General features: G+C 42.4%; 1 protein-coding gene across 2 annotated transcripts in view; it reads left to right on the top strand.

Annotated features, from left to right (window-relative positions):
* Positions 1-18,521, top strand: part of Ext2 (exostosin glycosyltransferase 2) — a 112,697-nt gene that overhangs the window by 9,435 nt on the left and 84,741 nt on the right. For both annotated transcript variants that reach the window (XM_090347860.1, XM_090347859.1), the window contains exons 4-7: positions 1,197-1,313; positions 8,969-9,164; positions 11,384-11,523; positions 14,305-14,398. In XM_090347860.1, the coding sequence (XP_090203986.1) occupies positions 1,197-1,313; positions 8,969-9,164; positions 11,384-11,523; positions 14,305-14,398 (547 nt within the window). The remainder of the gene's footprint in view (positions 1-1,196; positions 1,314-8,968; positions 9,165-11,383; positions 11,524-14,304; positions 14,399-18,521) is intronic.

The following is an 18,521-nucleotide window of genomic DNA, read 5'->3' as shown; positions in this document are numbered from 1 at the left end:
CTGTCTACTGTATCCGCGTCTGCTTCTCTGCACAAAGGCCAAGGGCCTGTGCAAGTCTGCTTGCCATCATGGCCATGGAACCTACCCAAGAGTTCATGCTAGATGGATTCAGGGCTGCATGCTAATCAGGAAAAGTCAGACCGTATGTTGGCACTATGGATAGTCATTACATGTCAGGGGTAGGCTGGCAGCTGGAGAGGTTTGTAGCCTTCACATTACCTCACACACCAGTTCTTGGTTTCATAAAGCTTAAACAAATAGAGTAGGATTTCCAGAGGTGGTTGAAAAATCTTTGAACTTAAACTGGTCATGTCAGAGGGGAATGTACATTGTCATCGGGGAGGGGGGCACATGGGTAGCGGTCAGAATTGCAACAAATGTGGTTTCTCAGTTCAGACATTTTGGCTCCGTTCACAAGCATGTACAACTGGCAAAACCACTGTAGAGAATGGCTTCTATGGTCTTGGGCCCTTCGGGACAGAGTAATAGGGAAAGGTGGTGTGACGGACACCTGCTTCCTTTTTCTGATGAAGTGTCACTGCACTACTTGCTGGATCCAATTAGAACAATATGCTTAGTGTTTTCTAATTAAGAAGAGGAAAGTTAAAGTATTCAAAGTGCAAGAGAAGACTAAAGTCTAGTCCAGGATTCCACTTCCTGTATAAAGTACTAGGTTGATAAAACTGAGTGGCTGGAATGGTCAGTGAGATCTGGTCAAGGCTGTGATGGACACAGTGCTCTGGGATGACAGAACCTCTTCTGCTTGGCAGAGACTGGAGAGGAGGGGCTAATGTGATTGGAGATTTGATACTGAGCCACCTCTGTTTTCCATGGCTGGTGTCTCCAAGGTTCCAGGCAGAAGGTGGAAAATGACTGCCCTGGCCTATTTTGCCTTGCAGACATGTAATTATTCCTGTTGCTGTGAATGTGTTTAAGGATGAAGTATGACTGTGGGAGGAAGTGAGTGGGACATGAAGCAGAGGGGCTCTTCACAGTGTCCCTGGGTTGTGATGCCCCCCTTTTTTTTTTTAAATGAGAAGCAAGGGAAAGCTTTAAGACCCAAGAGAAGGCTGGTGATTTCAAGACAGGAAGCAGCTGATGAACATTATCTGTTACTGTTATACTGAAGACTTACTAATTCCTCAGATTGTGGAACTTTTTTCCTTTCCATCATTTGACAAGTCTTTTGCTTTCAGGGCGCTGTTGGCTGGAGGTGGCTTTTCTACATGGACGTACCGACAAGGGTATGATGTCAGCATCCCAGTCTATAGTCCGCTGTCAGCTGAGGTGGCTCTTCCAGAGAGAGGACCAGGGTAAGGCGCTGTAGCACCACCAGTGTGTCTTTAAGACTCGACAAAGGTACTGGTGAGGCCTAGCATGGGCGTGTACCAGCAATCAAGGCATGGTTTTCATGAATATACGCTGTCTCACTGCACCCTGACAGTTAACTCACAGGGCTGTCTGCTGAGTTTTCCAATCCAGGAATCCATGGCATCCTTAATTCCTTCTTTCTTATTTTTTTTACATCAGAATATTAAGTCCTATTGACTCTGTGTTGGGAATACTTCTTACATCTGCTTACTCCCTTCTCCTCTGCTGCTGCCCTGTGCCAGGCTACTGCCATCTCCCTAAATAACATTGTTTAGTGTCCCTGCTTTTAGCCAGGCTACTGAGCTGTCCCTTGAACAAAGAATAAAAGCCTCTCATCTCTGAAATGGCTGTCAAGTCCTGCTGTCATCTGACCACCATTGCCATTGCCAGACTTCTCTCTGAGAATGCTATTCTTTTGTTTCTTAGCTTTCCACATTCTTTCAGGCTATGAATGTACTCTGATGCCTGGAAATTGTTCTCCTCCTCTTCATCAGACTCATATTGTGTTCATCTTTTAGGTTTCAACTTGAAACTGCTTTCTTGAGGCTGAGTGGGGTATACATTCTTCACTCTGGACTGGCTTCTCTTTTGCCTTAGCTCATGTATCAGGCCACCATTTTCCTAGAGTGACACTCATCATGACTTGCTGACAGCCTGTCATCTTTAGATCCTGGGTTTTGTCAGTGCAATGAAACAGAGGCCAGGTCTGCTTTTTAACTGTCATAGTGTGTCTGACACATAGTTGGCTTGTATTTTAATATGCAGGATAAGTGAAAAAAGCCAGCATGGATAGAGCAGGTTCCCCCCCCCCCCCAACTTTTCTTTTTCCTCTGTAGTCAATTTAAACTTTCTCTGGATGCTGTTGGCTCATACTTGTAATCCCAGCTATATAGGAGGCTGAGATCTGAGGATAACAGTCCAAGGCCATTCCAGACAGGAAAGTCTGTCTTCCAGCAAAATGCTGGAAGTAGAGATGTTGTTCAAGTGGTAGAGTAGCCACCCTTGAGTGAAAAAGCAAAATGAGAGAGTAAGACTCTTGAGTTCAAGCCCCAGTAGTGGCATATGGAAAAAAAAAAAAAAAGGAAAAGTGCTATACAGTTTAGTAGAGGGGATTCAGTGAGCCTTAAATGAACACAATTATAATAAAATTAGTCTACTTCTATAAGAAGTAAAGGTATGAAGGTGACTGAAATCATTACACTAAAATATCATACCAGGTGGTATTTAAAATCCACTCATACCATTTGGTGGTAGAAATGGATCTTCCTCATGGCCTGCCACTAAAATCTGAAACTAAATATAGTTACTTATGTAGCTAATGATGTTATTTGGACATTGTACAAAGCCAGGTCAGAATTTTTTTATATCCTTAGGCAAGTGCAAAGAAAGACTGGATGGGTCTTGCACTTGTAATTTATTTCATCATTCTCAAGTTTTCCCATTAATAAACTCCCGAGTTGACTTAGTTTATTGCTTTTAAAAATGTCAATTAATCCACTTGTTTTGAGACAATAGCATAGGTTGGCCTGGAACTCAGGATTCTCCTGCTTTAGCCTCACAAATGCAAGGATTATAAGCATGAACCCATGAACCTCCATGCCCAGGTTTGCTTTTGTTTTTTGTCAGTTGTGGGGCTTGAACTTGGCCTGGGCATTGTCTCTGAGCTCTTCAGCTCAAGGCTAGCACTCTACTACTTGAGTCACAGAACCAGTTCCTGTTTTCTGTCGGTTAACTGGAGATGTAAATCTCACATACTTTCATGCCCAGGCTAACTTAGAACCACAATCTTCAGATCTCAGTCTCCTGAGTAGCTAGGATTACAGGCATGAGCCACCAGCACCCAGTCATGCCCAGCTTTTAAAATGGATTTTGAAATAGTTTGTTACTATATTGGCTAGGCTAATAGCCAATAGGCAGTGTCTCTACCGCCCAAGAGTTGGTATGCCTATGTATCAGACCCAGATCACAGCTTTAAAAAGTGTGCAGTTCAATAGATTTTAGTATATTCAAAAAGCTGTGCAACTACCATCAATATCACTATCCAGTTCTAGAATATTTTTGTGGCTCCAAAAAATATTATCTCAGCATTAACTACCAAAAAATGGTCTTGGTGCCCGAGTTTTATATTTGGATTTCTTTCTGGATTCTCACTTCCAGTCTTGTTGTATGTATGTCTTTCCTAAGCCAGTCCTATACTAGCTTGATTATTAAATCTTTGTACTAATTTAAAAATAAGTTAATGTGAATTCTCTGGCTTTGTAACTTTTTCAATGTTTTACTGCTATTCAGAGGCCTTTGCCTTTTAATTGTTTGTGATATATTATAATTTAAAATAAATACAATTAAAAATAATCTAAATTCCTTATGCTTAAATTCCTAAACTACAAAGCTGGTACAAACTTGGAAATGAAGTAATAGCAGACCTACAAAGTTCATGATATAATAATATAATGTAATGTGATAGGTGGAATTCTATCCACATGGGTTCATTGGGTTTGACAAGCCTATGTAGTTGCATATTGACTGATTAAGTAATTGGCCTGCGATGTTTTCTTTTTGAAACACTAGGATCTTTTCCTTTCTGTAGCACATTGGGGCAGCATTTATCTTCCTCTGTTATAGGTGCATGATTCATATTTCCCAACAGATACTATGAAAACTTTTAAGTAGAGAGCTATTTTAAATTTTTTTTCAGGCTAGGAGTTTGACCTAGTGGTAGAGTGCTTGCTTAGCATGCACAAAGACCTGGGTTCGATTCCTCGGTACCACACACATAGGCAAAAGCTCGAAGTGGTGCTGTGGGGCAAGAGCTCTAGCCTTGAGAAAGCCCAATGACAGTGCTCAGACCCTGAGTTCATGCACCAGGACTGACAAAAAATTTGTTAAAAATTTTTTTCATTTTATTTTTTATTATTGAGGGGTTACAGTTATATTTGCCAGATAGTGGGTGCATTACTTCTCACACATTGATACCCCTTCTTATGCTTTTGTCCCATTTTCCTCCCCCACCCACTCCCAATCATCTTGTTTTTCCCCCACTTCCCTTTCCTATTTCAAATAAACAAATATACAATATACCAGTAACAAAGTGTTTTAATTTTTTTACAGTGAACATAATGTCTGACACCTAGATTCTATGCCTTTTGCTATACTTTGTTTGCATGATTCTTATTTTAAATATAAATGGTTAGCCTCTTCTCAGCCCACTAAGTACATAGTTGGGCATTATTTTCTGTTGCTGTAATTGAGCACCAAGACAGAATAATTTATAAAGGATAAAGATGTATTTGGATCATCGTTCTGAAGGATGTTCAAGATCAACAGCTATATCTAGTAAGATCCTTCTTGCTTGTAGGGATCTTTTGCAGATTCCCGAGGTGGTACTAAGCATGGCAAGACAGAATATTCTAGATCTTAGACTTTTCATAAAGCCATGGTCCCACTGGATTAAGACCCAATCCTTATGGCCTCATTTAACTATTAATTACCTGCCAGAGATCCCATCTCCAAAAATCATGGTTGACTTAAGTTTCTACTCTTTTACTCCTTTACAGTGGGGATTCAGTTTCAACCAGAGTTTTAATGGGAATATTTCAACTACAGCAGACACCGGATTTTTAATTCCTTATTGTGAGCAAAAAATATGCCTTTACCATCTTTAAAATAATCACAATGAAGTCAAAATATAACTTTCTACTTGAGAAAATTATATAGTTAGTTCAGTGCCCTGTTGTGAAGCAAGATTTCCACAAATAGAGAATGGGTGATCCCGGTGAGCCAGCCTGTGCCCTCTGGAACAGTGCAGATTTTCATGTGCTGAGGATCTTAATTTGACCTATTTATGTTGCATGCAATATGAATAAAAAGTAGAAAATTTTACTCCTTAGCTTACTGTGTCTGTAAACATTTATTTAAATCAGTTGTGTGATAAAAGACTCTTTTTAAAAATCATTTTTCTATTTTTTCCCCTTAAGTAGATTGAAATTTGTTTCATGCAATTCATTGCACTCAGGCTCGTGACAAACCTTGATTGAAGGCCGATATTTGGCAAGTATTAGACTAGTATTCGTGGTGCTCAGCTAGAGGAGAGGGAGCTTGGTTAGCTTTGATCAGGATGTTTGGCAGAATGTAGACATTTTGACTATCATGAATGAGGGGGGTACAGCCAGTGCCTCTAGTTTCTAGTTTTTATGATTTACCAGGTATCAGGAGACTGTGTGGAATTTGCTATAGCCTGAGTTGTGATGAGCACTGTGAAAGGATGCAAAGTATAGTCTGGGAGGGGAGAAGTACATAAAGTGATGTCCCGGGAACCAGCCCAAATGTCCATGTGTCCTCTTCCAGGGGGCCACAGAGGACAATGCAGTACATGAGACATGTTAAACAGAACAGCTTACAGACTTAGAAGCATGGTTTTTGTTACAAGCTGATCTCATTGGCTCTCTCTTCCTGGCATAAGCCAGAATTCCTGGCTCCCAAGTAGCAGGGCAGGGTTCTACATAAACCATTTTGTTGGCACCATTGGGCCACAGTGAGCCTTTCTTACTACTTCTGGGGATAATGTGAACCTTCCCCAAATTGAAGTTTCCAGATGCCAGCCAAAAAGCCAATGTTATAAACAGGGCTTTTAAAGGACGGCTGTCAGGCTTGCCACACTAATTCTTCTGCACAGACCAGCCAATGCAACAAAGACTGAGTGGGTCCAAATGTCATATTGCTATGACTTGAGACCGTGGCCAGATGGCTGGCGTGTGAGGATCATTCCACTGGGCAGCTCCGCCGCCTTGGGCCTGTCTGCCTCAGGTACACCTTTCTTTTAGCCACTATACTAAACTCCTATGATGAGCTAATCCCTAGCATAATCTAGTTCTCTTCTGTTGGTTTAGGACTTCTTTAATTCTCTCCAGATTTAATCCAGGGAAGAAAATCCTGGAAAGATTTAGTAAAAATGAAGGTGAACCCACCCCTTGGTACAGTGAAGATCCTTTTTAGATAATTTGTCTCACACATTTAAACTGTTAAGTTGGTGGTATTTTTCTAGTAATTTGATCTCATTTTTTTGTGCAACCATTCTGACTTCAAGATCTTTAACTTGATCACTTCAAGTTTTAGTTAGTTTTAAACGTTTTGTGGTTCAATAACTTGGTAAGATATCACCTCATCTTCAGAGTGGCCCACCGTACATAGCCTCCCTCTGCTGGCTAGTGCATAGATTTCTGCACTGGGACTTGGGCCTGTGCTTCTTGAAGCCCTGCCAGCTTGAAGTTGAGTCCTGGAGTGGTGGTGTTATTTTTATAAGGAACATTCTTCTGCCGTCTGAAAAACAAAGAACAACAGAAATGGTAAAGGCAGGTGTATCTCTCTCTCTCTCTCTCTCTCTCTCTCTCTCTCTCTCTCTCTCTCTCTCTCTCTCTCTCTCTCTCTTCTCCCTCCCTCTCTCTCTCTCCCTGTCTCTGTCTCTGTCTCTGTCTGTCTCTCTCTCTCATCTCTCCTTCAGGAGCTTGGGGGAGGAGCCAGGGTAGGCCTCAAGCACCATGTTGAGTTTCTTGGTCTTTGTGAGACTTGCTTTCTCCAGGAATTCCCACATCTCCCAAGGACAGCCTGAAGTAGCAAGTACTCTGTTTTATTTTTACTTTAAAGCTCTCTCGATCTTTTAAAATGGGAAGCTGAGGCTTGTTGCTATTGATAGCTTATTCTCACAGTTCTTGTTGGCCCCAACTGGAATTCTTGTCATTTTCCTTCTTAAAGAAACTAAATTAGGCATTTACAGCCATTTCTATTGAGGTAGACTTCAAGCTCTCAGCAGAAGCTTATTTAAATTTAGATATTCAGCCCCATTGGTAGGAAACAAGAAAGTCACAGCTAGTAATTTTAGTCTTTGAAAGAAAAATAAATCCACCTGAACTGAAATGGGCATTCTCCATCAGCCACCTGTGAGCTCAGAGAGGACCAGCATATGTGTGGGGCAACTAGTTGGACTCTAGTTCACATCTGTATAGTTGTTTTGGTGTGGGAACTTCATCAGTACAGTGAGATCCGGTGTATCTGGTTATTGAGCATCTGAAACAGAATTTTCTTAGCATCAAACTCTGACCCTGAGGCTGTCTTATCTGAGTTCCTTAGAGCACCACCCATGAACATTTCTATTTACTTCTGAATCTGCATAGACAGACATTTTTACTGTACCCATGTGTATCAAGCACATGCATTCATGTCAGTACCTGAAGTTTCCAGCTCTGCAGGGCATTCCCATTCTGCCTTCTCCCACAATGCTCAGTGTCTGTACACTTTGATGCACCCTCCATGTATAATCCAGTAGTGCTGCTGATGTGGCCACCCTAAACACTGCTGTATCGGGGCCAAGTCCTCCACATAAGAACATTTGGGGGGCATTTACGATTCAAACCATAGCAATTGCCCTTGTTGATCTAGAAGACCTCAGCATAGCAGTGCTGCTGCCTCAGTCTCCTGAGTTATACTTGGAAATCCTTTCTTCATTTTGTTTTCTTTGAAGCAGTCTTGCCTTGCTGTCCATATTTCGAGACTACTTCCATGCTTTAGAAATTAGTAGTTTTTCACATCTGAATTTCAACTTCCTACACTGTCTGTGTGGCCTTATGATGGGAATTCCTTTCCCAGAGCCTCTCCATAGCATAGGAATGCCACTCACCAGTGCTGCCAATCATGTGGATTCCCTCTTTTGTTTGAAGAATGCAGCCTCGCTCTTGGTTTCGTTTAGATCTGAGACTCAGATTTAACCAAAGATAACATTGATGTTCTGTCCAAATAATCACCAACTAGTTACATTCTCTTTCTCTCTCCACATACCCAGATTTGTATAATGCTCTCCATTCTTATTTCATCATGGTTATTTAACTCACATTAAGAACTTTTGTCTTAGCCAGGCTTTGGTGGCTCATAAGCCAGCCTAGGCAAGAATGCCCACAAGACTCCAATTAACTGCAAGGAAAGCCGAAAGTAGAACTGTGGCTCAAATGGCACAAAAGCTCAGGGACAGAGCTCAGGCCCCAAGTTCAAGCCCCATGATGGGCACACACACAAAGAAAAGAACTTTTCTTGAAACTATGATGATGTAATATTTTCAGAATATAAGTGTAATATATAGTTTTTATAGAATATAATATTTTTGTATTGAAATTCCATGAATTTAATAGCATTTGCATAATCTTGATAGAACTGTGGAGTCATGCAATGCAGATGAATTTTTTCACCATATTTTCAGTCTCACATTGTGGCTTCTCTTTAATCTTCTTAATCTCTCTTAATCATTAATCTCTATCCTATATATTGAAACAGTGATCATTTTGGCATGCTTGTATTTTAAGGACCACCTAGAACATACTGATAACCAACCAAAGATATCCTAGTCAATCTACTCTGTCTTTTATTACATAAATTGTACCTTTATTTATGCTATAGAACATAATGTTTTAAATATTCATTAATGCTATGTAGTATAATTTCTAAGAAAACACTTCTGGTGAGCAAATAGTTTTCATAAGTTCAGTATTATAGCTTTTCTAACTTCAGTAACATACCTATGCAGTTTTTTAGTTACGTTCCTATTCTTTTGTAGCCCCCGGAGATACTTTCTCCTGTCCTCTCAGCTGGTGCTCCATCCTGAGTACAGAGAGGAGTTAGAAGCTCTCCAGACCAAACACGGAGAGTCGGTGTTGATTCTCAACAAATGCACGAATCTCTCAGAGGGCGTTCTTTCTGTCCGCAAACGCTGCCATAGCCACCAGGTCTTCGATTACCCTCAAGTGTTACAGGTGAGTATTGTTCATAACCTTTCTCACTCAGGAGAAGCCATTGTCCCAGGATAAAACTGACCCTGGCAAGCAGGAGTTTTTTTCCACATACACCAAGGAGTGTTTTCCACAAGAGGGCACAATGCAGTGTTTCTTATTACTGTAGGTCTTCTGCTACCCTGTGGCTGCCTGGCATACTATGGTCATGGAAGCTGCTTAGACCTTACAAGCATGAGAGCTCATATTTTTACTGCAAAACTTCAGATTTGGTAAATTCGTAGGCAGTCCTATTAGAAAAAGCAGACAAATATATTTTTTGTTTACCCGGATTCACGGGCCAATCCAAAGAAATGCTCTCCTTTACAGTGGCAGCTTGTATTGCCGGACCAGAATAGTCCATCAGCTTTCCCTGGGATTAGAGAGAGGTGTTTGGGGTTGGGGTGGGTTTGTCTCCTTCAGCATATCCTGCCAGGAGCATATCCTTTACTTACACCTCAGGCTGGCCAGTTTCTCCATGACCAAAGGCAAAGCAATGCTCTGGAGTACTTTTTATAGGCAAGATTTTTGATGTTGCAAGGAAGATGGGATTCAGGAAAAAGAATTTGTGTTTTGTTCACATAATATTTAAAATGCAGACAGGTTAGTTGAAAGAGAAATATCAAGAAGCTAACAAGCTCATCCATACTGAGATTGTTCAAATACTTTCAAGAAATGCTGCTTCTCTCTTTGGAATGTCTGACTGATCACAGTGGTGATGGGAGCAGGATTACTTATAGTAACCTTTGTCTAAACAGGAACAGTGGTTATCACATGTGTGTCCGCTTCTGGACTTGACTCCTCAGATGGGCTGAGCTGTCCACCTGCACCTCAGGCACCACATCAGATACTTTTACTCCACTCCTGCTGCTTCTCTCTCTTTCCCTTTTTTTTTTTTAATCATCAGATGACTTAGGGACATTAAGTCCTTTTCTCCCTCCCTTCTTTCCTCCTTTCTTCTTCCCTTAATTCCTTCTTCTGTTCTTCCCTTCCTTTCTCCCTCCGTCTGTTCCTTGCTTTAGGTCTTTTTTTTTCAGGTAGACTCTCATTCAGTAGCCCAAGCTAACTTAATTTTTGATCCTCCTGCCTCAGCCTCCTGAGTACTTGAGTTATAGGTATACACCACCACACCTAGCTTCTTTTTCTGACAATAAGGTTTAGACCATATTCTAATTAAATTAATTATTTTTATGTGCTAATCCTTGGGCTTGAACTCAGGGCCTGAGTACTGTTCTAATCCTTGGGCTTGAACTCAGGGCCTGAGTACTGTACTTGAGCTTTTGTGCTCAAGGTTAGTGAACCCCAGTTTCACTTCTGGTATTTTGGTGATTAATTGGAGATAAGAAGCTTAGGGGCTTCAAATTGTAATCCTCTCATCTCAGCTTCTTGAGTATCTAGGATTAGACAGGTGAGCCACTAGTACCTGGTACCAAACTCTGGCTTTTGCTGGTTAACTAGAGAGAGAATGTCATGGAGTTTTCTGCTTATACTGTCTTTGAACTGTGATCCTGAAATCTGAGCCTTCTGATAGCTAGGATTACAGGTATGAGGATTACTAGTGCCCAACTCTTAATGCTTTTCCAGACACTGTATTGTTAAAGGACTATCTTAGATGCAATAGGGAATAGGAGACCTCCCTTTAGAAGTCTTCTTGAGAACCCAGTGTTCTTGTTACAGGTGGGCTGAGGTCAGGCTGAGTGATGTTCAGACAATGTTCCGTGCTGTGTTTCCCTATAACACTGGCACTGGAAGAAACCAGTGTGCAGGTGGTGGCCTATTCAGAGGAAGACTTGGACTGAGGTTTGAACTGAGAGCTTCATGCTTGCTATGTGAGCTATGCCTCTAGCTCTGCTTTTTAAAGTTCGTTATTTTAGAAATGAGGCCCTGGCTGACCTGGAACTACAACTTTTGGGATCTCAGCCTCTGAGTAGCTAGGATTACAGGCAGGAGTCACTGATGCTCAATTTGAACATTGTTTGGAACATGTATAGAATGCCAACTCCAGTGGCATTGGAATGCAAAAAGAGAAAGCATTGCTTTTGTTAGCTTTGCATGCTTTACAACTGCAAGCTGGCTTTTGTGTCATGATACCTCAAGATTGCTTGGCTTTAAGCTTCGGAGAGAACTTCCTGGTCTGTAGGGATCCACGTAAGTGGTGCAGCCACCCTGGTTTGTAATCCTCATCTGCTCTTGTGTTCCTGCAGGAAGCTACTTTCTGTGTGGTCCTTCGTGGAGCTCGGCTGGGCCAGGCAGTACTGAGCGATGTATTACAGGCTGGCTGTGTCCCAGTTGTCATTGCAGACTCCTATATCCTGCCATTCTCAGAGGTTCTTGACTGGAAGAGGTGAGTATTACAATGTAATTACTTCAGTAGTTTTTCTAATATTAGAAATAAAAAGCCCTTCAGGTATTTGTAATGCATACCTAAGTTTAAGAACTGGATGTTAGGGCCAGGAGCATAGCGTAGTGGTAAAGTGCTCGCTTGGCATGCACAGAAAAAGCTGGTAGTGGTGCTGTGGTTCAGGTGGCAGAGCACTAGCCTTGAGCAAAAAGTGTCCAAGGACAGTGCCCAGGCCATAAGTTCAAGCCCCATGACTGATGACAAAAAATAAAAGAAAACAAAAAACCTCTGAATGATAAGCATCCCTTGTCTAAAAAAAAAAAATCCTAAATCCCAGAAATGCTTCCAAGCCTCTGAAACTTTTGGAGCAGTCTCATAATGACATATGAGTGGAAAATTCTACCCTGTCCTCATGTTGTCACTCTCAAATACTAGTGCAATAAATTACTTTCAGTTTGTATATGTGACAGTTAACCTCAGACAGTAAGGGTACATGCAGTAGGAATAGATTTTATGCTTAAATTTGAGTCTCTCAAGAAACCTAGTCATGTTTAAGTATTTCAGAATATGAAATAATCTGAAATAGATCTGCTCTTGAGTGATTAACTGGAGATAAGAGTCTCATGGACTTTCCTGCTTGGGCTGGCTTCAAACTGTGATTCACAGGTGTGCAACACTGGCACCCTGCTCATATTTCTAATAATTACGTACATGCAGCAGTTAACTGGTGCAGAGTTTTCTTCCTGTGGCATCATGTTGGTACTTAAAAACCACATTTTGGAGCATTTTGGATTTCGGTGTTTGGATTAGGGACATCTCTCTTGGAAAATGTCATAGCAAATGTATACCCAAGAGGGATATGGCAGCACAGAACAGAGGGAGTCTAACTTCACTTGAAAGAGGTGTGAAGTCATTCATTACATCTTAGAGAAGTGGTCAGCAATTATACACCCATGGACACATTTATTTAGCATCTTTTGTTTGCTAGGCAATGCCAGCTCTGTTAAGTATGAGGACCACAAGATCAAACCTTCCTCTAAGAGGCTCATGATTTAGTATTGGTAGATAGAAACTTAAGCAAGCAGTTACAAATTGTGATGGGATGGAGTGTGACTTAGACCTGACTGGATGGGATGCTAGGAGAGGAAGCAGTGGGATCAGTGAGGGCTGAACCAAGGCAGTGATTCAGGGCTGGCTGTGAGAGAGATCTGCTTGGGTTCTTTTAGTTATGAATATGTGATGGAAGGGAATCCAAGAGTGAAGCCAGAAGATACGAGTTCAGATAACCCATGTTGTAACTCAGTATCCTCTAGCTTGTCTTTCTGGCTTATGGTTGGTGCTCTACCACTTGAGCCACATTTCCAGCCCTGATTTTTGCTAATTATTTTAGAGATGGAGTCTCTTGGACTTTTTTGTCTGGGCTAGCCAATGAATCACGATCCTAATTACTCAGCCTCCTCAGCCTCTTGTGTAGCTAGGATTATAGGTGTGAGCCACCAGTGCCCAGTTCATTTCATCTTTCTTGATCCTTAGTTTTCCTATCTGAATAATGGAAAGTATTTATTTATTTGACAAATTATCAAGTGCCAACTGCACTAGGCAGCATTCCAGGTACTCAGGATATATTGATGAGTGGAGCCACGCAGTTTCTATCTTAATAAATCAGCCTAATGGGTGAATGTGGAAGGTAGATTACAGTGAATTAATTTGTGCTACAAACTCATCTGTTTGTGGAAGTCATTGCTGAATCCTTCTTTTCCTACTCCCCATATGTAATCTGAGAGCAAATCCCATGGAGTGAGACCTCTCATCTCTCAGCACTGCCTCCCTCATCATCAGCGCTGTCCTACTTCTGCAGGGCCCTCAGCCTTTTCCTTGCTCCGACATCTGCTTCCTGTAGTTTGCTCCAACACTTCAGATGGTGTGGTACTGTGGGAACCTATTCAGAGATTGTCAGGCCTTTGCCTGAAACCTCCCAGTGGTTTTCCATCTCATACTACCAAGTCCTTTTGTGGCTTCCATGTTCTGTGTTGTACCTTGCAGGGGTGACCCTCCCTCTCTTGTTTCTCCTTGGCTCCTGTTATTCTCCTTTCTACTTACCCTGCTCTAGCCATGGAGGTCTACTTCCTCTTCCTGGAACATGCCCAATCTGCTGGGTAGGCCTCCTAAAACCTATCACAGCTTCAGAAAACTCCCTGGCCATTCATATGCCCTCCTATCATCTTCCTTGTCTCATCTGCCCTATTTGTTACTGGTACCCAACATATAGGAGAATCCCCATAAATTAATGATTAATAGACGAATACATTTTCATAGAAAGATGAAGAGGGAAGTTGATGTTAATTCAGAGAGTTAAGAGTAAAGAGTGGGCCATTTGAAAGAGCAGATTAAGTGATAGACTGCTGATCTCTGAACCCAAGGCTCTGAATTTGAACCCCAGTATTGACCCCAAAAGAGTATGCCAGATAAGCAGAATTTGTAGAATTTGATATGCAAAGGCTCTATGGAGACCAGAGCATGTATGTTAAGTGACTGAGAGAATGACAATGGGTTGTACCAGTAGAGTGAAGACAATGAAAGATAAGTGGAGTGGAAATAGATAAGAAATTATTGCTCTGAGATGAGGTCACCCATGAGTTGGGGAGGGTGAGAGACTACTCCCTGAAGTGAATATAGGAGTAAAGGAGTTTTGGGGTGTTGACTCAGCTTGTGGGAAGGAAACAAGAGTGTATGTGGCAGGGTTTGCTGTAAAGAGCATGTAAATTGTCTGGCTGTTTTTCCCAGAGCTTCGGTGATCGTCCCAGAAGAAAAGCTGTCAGATGTGTACAGTATTTTGCAGAGCATCCCGCAACGACAGATTGAGGAGATGCAGAGACAGGTAAGAGGGCAGGTGCATGCAACCCTCTTGGGGAGGGGGATGAGGATGCCATAGGGGTCTCCCTGGACACAGAGGGACAGCAGCCAAGAGCTACAGAGATGAACGGGGCTCATCTTCTCCATGAATCAGCTGTCTAGGCAGGGCTGGGCAAGTTACTTCAAGTAATAACTGTCAGAAATTTAAAACTTGCTGCTATTTTAGAGTCCTTCTTTAAGGTATGAAACAAGCCTTTGGAGTGTTTGAAGTCATAGCAGGTGACAATGACTAGTACACCCAGTGACAGATTATCTTGGTGTAGTGCGTTTGTGGCCAAGGATATGAGGGTGCTGCTATGCACATGGTTCTAGATTCTGGATTAGATGACCTTTGTAACCTAGTATCTGTCCTGTCCCCTTGAACACCTGAACATGCTCCTGCTCCCCTTTCCAGACTTTTTCTACCCTCCGAGGCTCTTCATGGTGGCTGCCTACCTGAAGGACCTCACTGAGGTCTAGTTAGTCTCACTTTCCTTTCTTTCTCCAGAAAGAAATCTAACTGTGCTTAAATATTGAGCAAGTTAAGGACATTTTAAAGGCTATCCTTACATTGGCACTGTTTTTCTACTTTTTTTTTTTTGCCAGTCATGGGACTTGAACTCAGGGCCTGGGCACTATCTTTGGACATTTTTTTCTCAAGTCTAACACTCTGCCGTTTGACCCACAACACCACTTTTGGCCTTTTCTGTGTATGCGGTACCAAGGAATTGAACCCAGGGCTTCATGCATGCTAGGTGATCATTCTATCACTGGGCTTACTCCCAGCCCTTCCACTAACTTTTCTTAATGTTTTAGAAAAAAAGTTTTATGATTTCTTAAATGTTATCTATGCATAAGATAAGTGGGGGAACTAGGAGGCTCTTGGCCTTATTGCTCTGGCAGGGGGCCTCTGTATAATTTGACCAGAGAATTGCTCTGCCTGGGTGAGGGTAGATGGTCACCTGGCTGTGAGATGAGGAGAGGGTCTGGCTTCCATATTTCCTAAGTGTCATCAGCCTGCTCCCCTGCTCTTCTCATCTTTACCCTCTACTCAAATTGTGGCCATTTGACTATTTCCTTCCATGATTTAAGGTGTATCTCTCCACATCAACTACCACATCTCCCTTTGCTTTTCAGCTCTCACGCTTTGGTACTGCAGTCTTGTCTCTCTTTCTCTTTTTCATAGGGAATACCTTGATTTGTAAAGCTCCTCTTTATTGTCCTTTGAGGATTTTAGTGTTTGAAAGTGGAAGTATGTTCACCTGCCTTCTGTGTGACCATGCTTTCATTAGATAGCCTTCCATCACTATAGCAAATGCCGGAGGCAATCAAGTTAAAAAGAGAAAGAAGAAAAGTTTGTTGTTGTTGTTTTTTTTTTTTTCTGGCTCCCAGTTTTGAGGTTCTGGTCAATGACTGTACACATTCACATTGCTCTTAGGAATCTGACGTAGGTGTGGGGCAGTGGGCAGCACATCATAGAGGAGCACATGGTAGAGCAAGGCTGCTTAGTTCACAGCGGCAGTGCAAGAGAGAGGAAGAGAATGCCATTGGGGTCCGATAAGCCCCTCAAAGGGCACACACCAGTGACCCCAAACTATTACTAGGTCCTACTCTCAAGGTTCAAACTGTAGCAACACTGAACTTTCCATGCAGTGATTAGTCTGTAGGGTCCTTAAATTGCCTGGCTTTGGTGCCAGCTGTGCTGATATAAACCCTATCCCTGGACAAGGATCTGCCTCCTGTGGGCCTCAGGAGCCTCATCTGTGAAACGCTGGCATCCTGTCTAGGAAATCACAGTTGAAGGTAGCCTCTCTGCTGGTTTGTCACAGCATATTCACTCTGGCTGTGTCTGGCCTTCCTACCACTAGCTGACTGCCTACTTGCCTCATGTGAGTCTGAGCAGTGTAGAGAGCCCTAGATTTTTATCTTAAACCTACAGACTTTAAAACTTGCTCTTAAAAGTCAGTGTGTTTGTGCTGTTGGGTGTTTCTTTTTGTGGCACCTTTAGTGACAAAGAATTATAAAACGCTATGTTAAACTGTCGCATTAGAAGCTATCTTATGTGAGATTCTAGGGTGGAAATATACAGGAACTAGGAAGATGGAATACCTGCACATGCTGTGCTGCTGCCTGCCCAGACTCATGCTGGGACATTTGGTTTTTGGAGCAGATTCTTGACCAACAGCTCTCAGAGTACAGCCCTTGCCAGGAGGGGAGATAGAAGCCCCAGGCCCAAGGCTAGCCTGGCCAGTGGCAGGCTCAGAATCACAGGGTTGTTCAGAAGGAGAGTATGTGGGCATTTAAAGGGTAGTTATGGGTTATTTGGATTTAAAAAGACACTTGGACGAGAAGACTTGGGTTTGAGCCTTGGCTCTGTCCCTATTAATTGCATGCTCATCAGAACTCAACAAAGCTGCCTAGGCTTTCATTTTCTCATTTATGAAATGAAGGGGTTGGCTAAGTCACCTCTCATGTTCCATGCAGCTATTTAACAACTCTGAAATTCTTATTCCTGCTCTTATTGGTAGCATTGAGAGGTTATTGGTCATCTCTTTGAATGCCTCTGGTCACCAAGGCCAGTGACTGCCTCAACATGCCAACTTGTAAAAGAAGATGGAGAGGCATCCCTTACCTCCCTTTCACCCTCTTTCTGGCTTCTCTGTGCTGCTTTCCAACTGTTTGCTTCCCTTTCCTGAGTGTTCTGTGTCTCCCAAATGGCCTCTTTTATCTCCTATCCCTATGTTTCTGGACTAGACTGATCCCAGTTAGATTCGAGACAATCTGTTGAAGTAATTCCCAGTTATGTGTAAAGGATGTTATGGGGCAAGGATGGCTTTAGCAACCTACTCTCCCTCAAGTTGTGACCATAACAAATGTCCCAACTTTGCCCAGTGCCCTTCTTGGTTGGCAGTGAAGCTGCTCTGCTGGAGAACCACTGTTCTGTTTGCAATATGTCATGTCTTAAAACTGGAGAGTACATTAATCATGCTTGTGTTACTACAAAGAAGTATCTGAGGCAATTAGCTTTCAGAGAGAATAGATTTTTTTTTTTAGCTCACAATTTTGAGGATATAAGTTGTGGCAGGTCATAGGTTTGGCTTCTGATGGGGTTGGTAGATGGTAATTAGCAGGGGCATATGTTATATCACAAGCAGGAAAGAAGTAGGGGGAAGGAGAGAGGGAGGAAGAAGAGGAGGAGGAGGAGGAGGGGAGAAGAAAGGGAGATGGGTCATGGTTCTGTCTCATTGAGGGTACACCCCTACTGACTTCTGCTGGGAGAAGTAGGCCCCACCTGGAAGAGGTTCACACCTTTGCCTGTGGACTTTTGAGGGATACTCATCCAAAGTAGCAGGGAGAGTGAGGATCTTTTGTTTGCTCTCTCCAAAATACACTTGTCATTTTGCCTCTGTTTATCTGCCATCTGCCGGCAGGAGTAACATAATAGCAAAGTTCTCAGACATCAGTGAATCTCTTTATAGAGGTCCTAGTTAGGTCCTTTTACAGGACAAGCACAGTCTCAGGGGAAACCAGTTGCTTTGGTGGTAGAGAGTGAAGTGACCATAGATGACAGGTCAGATAAACTGAATTGAGGAACCAGTACCTGCTAAGAAGCTGCATGGACTGTTGTAGCCAGCAGGGGTCTCCATCCACTTTTAAGTGACTTCTGAAGAAATCTTAACTGCTGTGAGCCATTCTACTCTTCCTAAGGGCATCGGTACCCTCTAGAGACCAGTGTGTTCAGGTGAAAAATAGGACTTTGAACTGCCTCAAGAAATGTGGGTGGAGCCTTGATGAGAAAGGTATTGTAGCTGCATGTTTGCAGTTCCATCTAGTGCATATGCTTGCTGGGAGTTCTTAATGTTGTTACTTGGGAGTTCACGTGACAAGGAAGGAAGACTTTCTACTTGACAAGAAAAAACTTAAATTTTCCTGCTGATCTACTATGTGCAAGTGAGGCAGACATCAATTATGAGGCCAGAGCCTTATCTGATAGCTGTAGCTAACATTTTTGTAGAAAGTACAACAATAGGACTGGGAGTTTGGCCTAGTGGTAGAGTGCTTGCCTAGCATGCACCAAGACCTGGGTTCGATTCCTTGGTACCACATAT

Source organism: Megascapheus bottae, chromosome 16 (assembly GCF_031878675.1).
Source record: "Megascapheus bottae isolate mThoBot1 chromosome 16, mThoBot2.hap1, whole genome shotgun sequence".
Lineage (NCBI taxonomy): Eukaryota > Metazoa > Chordata > Mammalia > Rodentia > Geomyidae > Megascapheus > Megascapheus bottae.
Note: the sequence above shows the minus strand (reverse complement) of the source record. Positions and strands in the feature narration are given on the sequence as shown.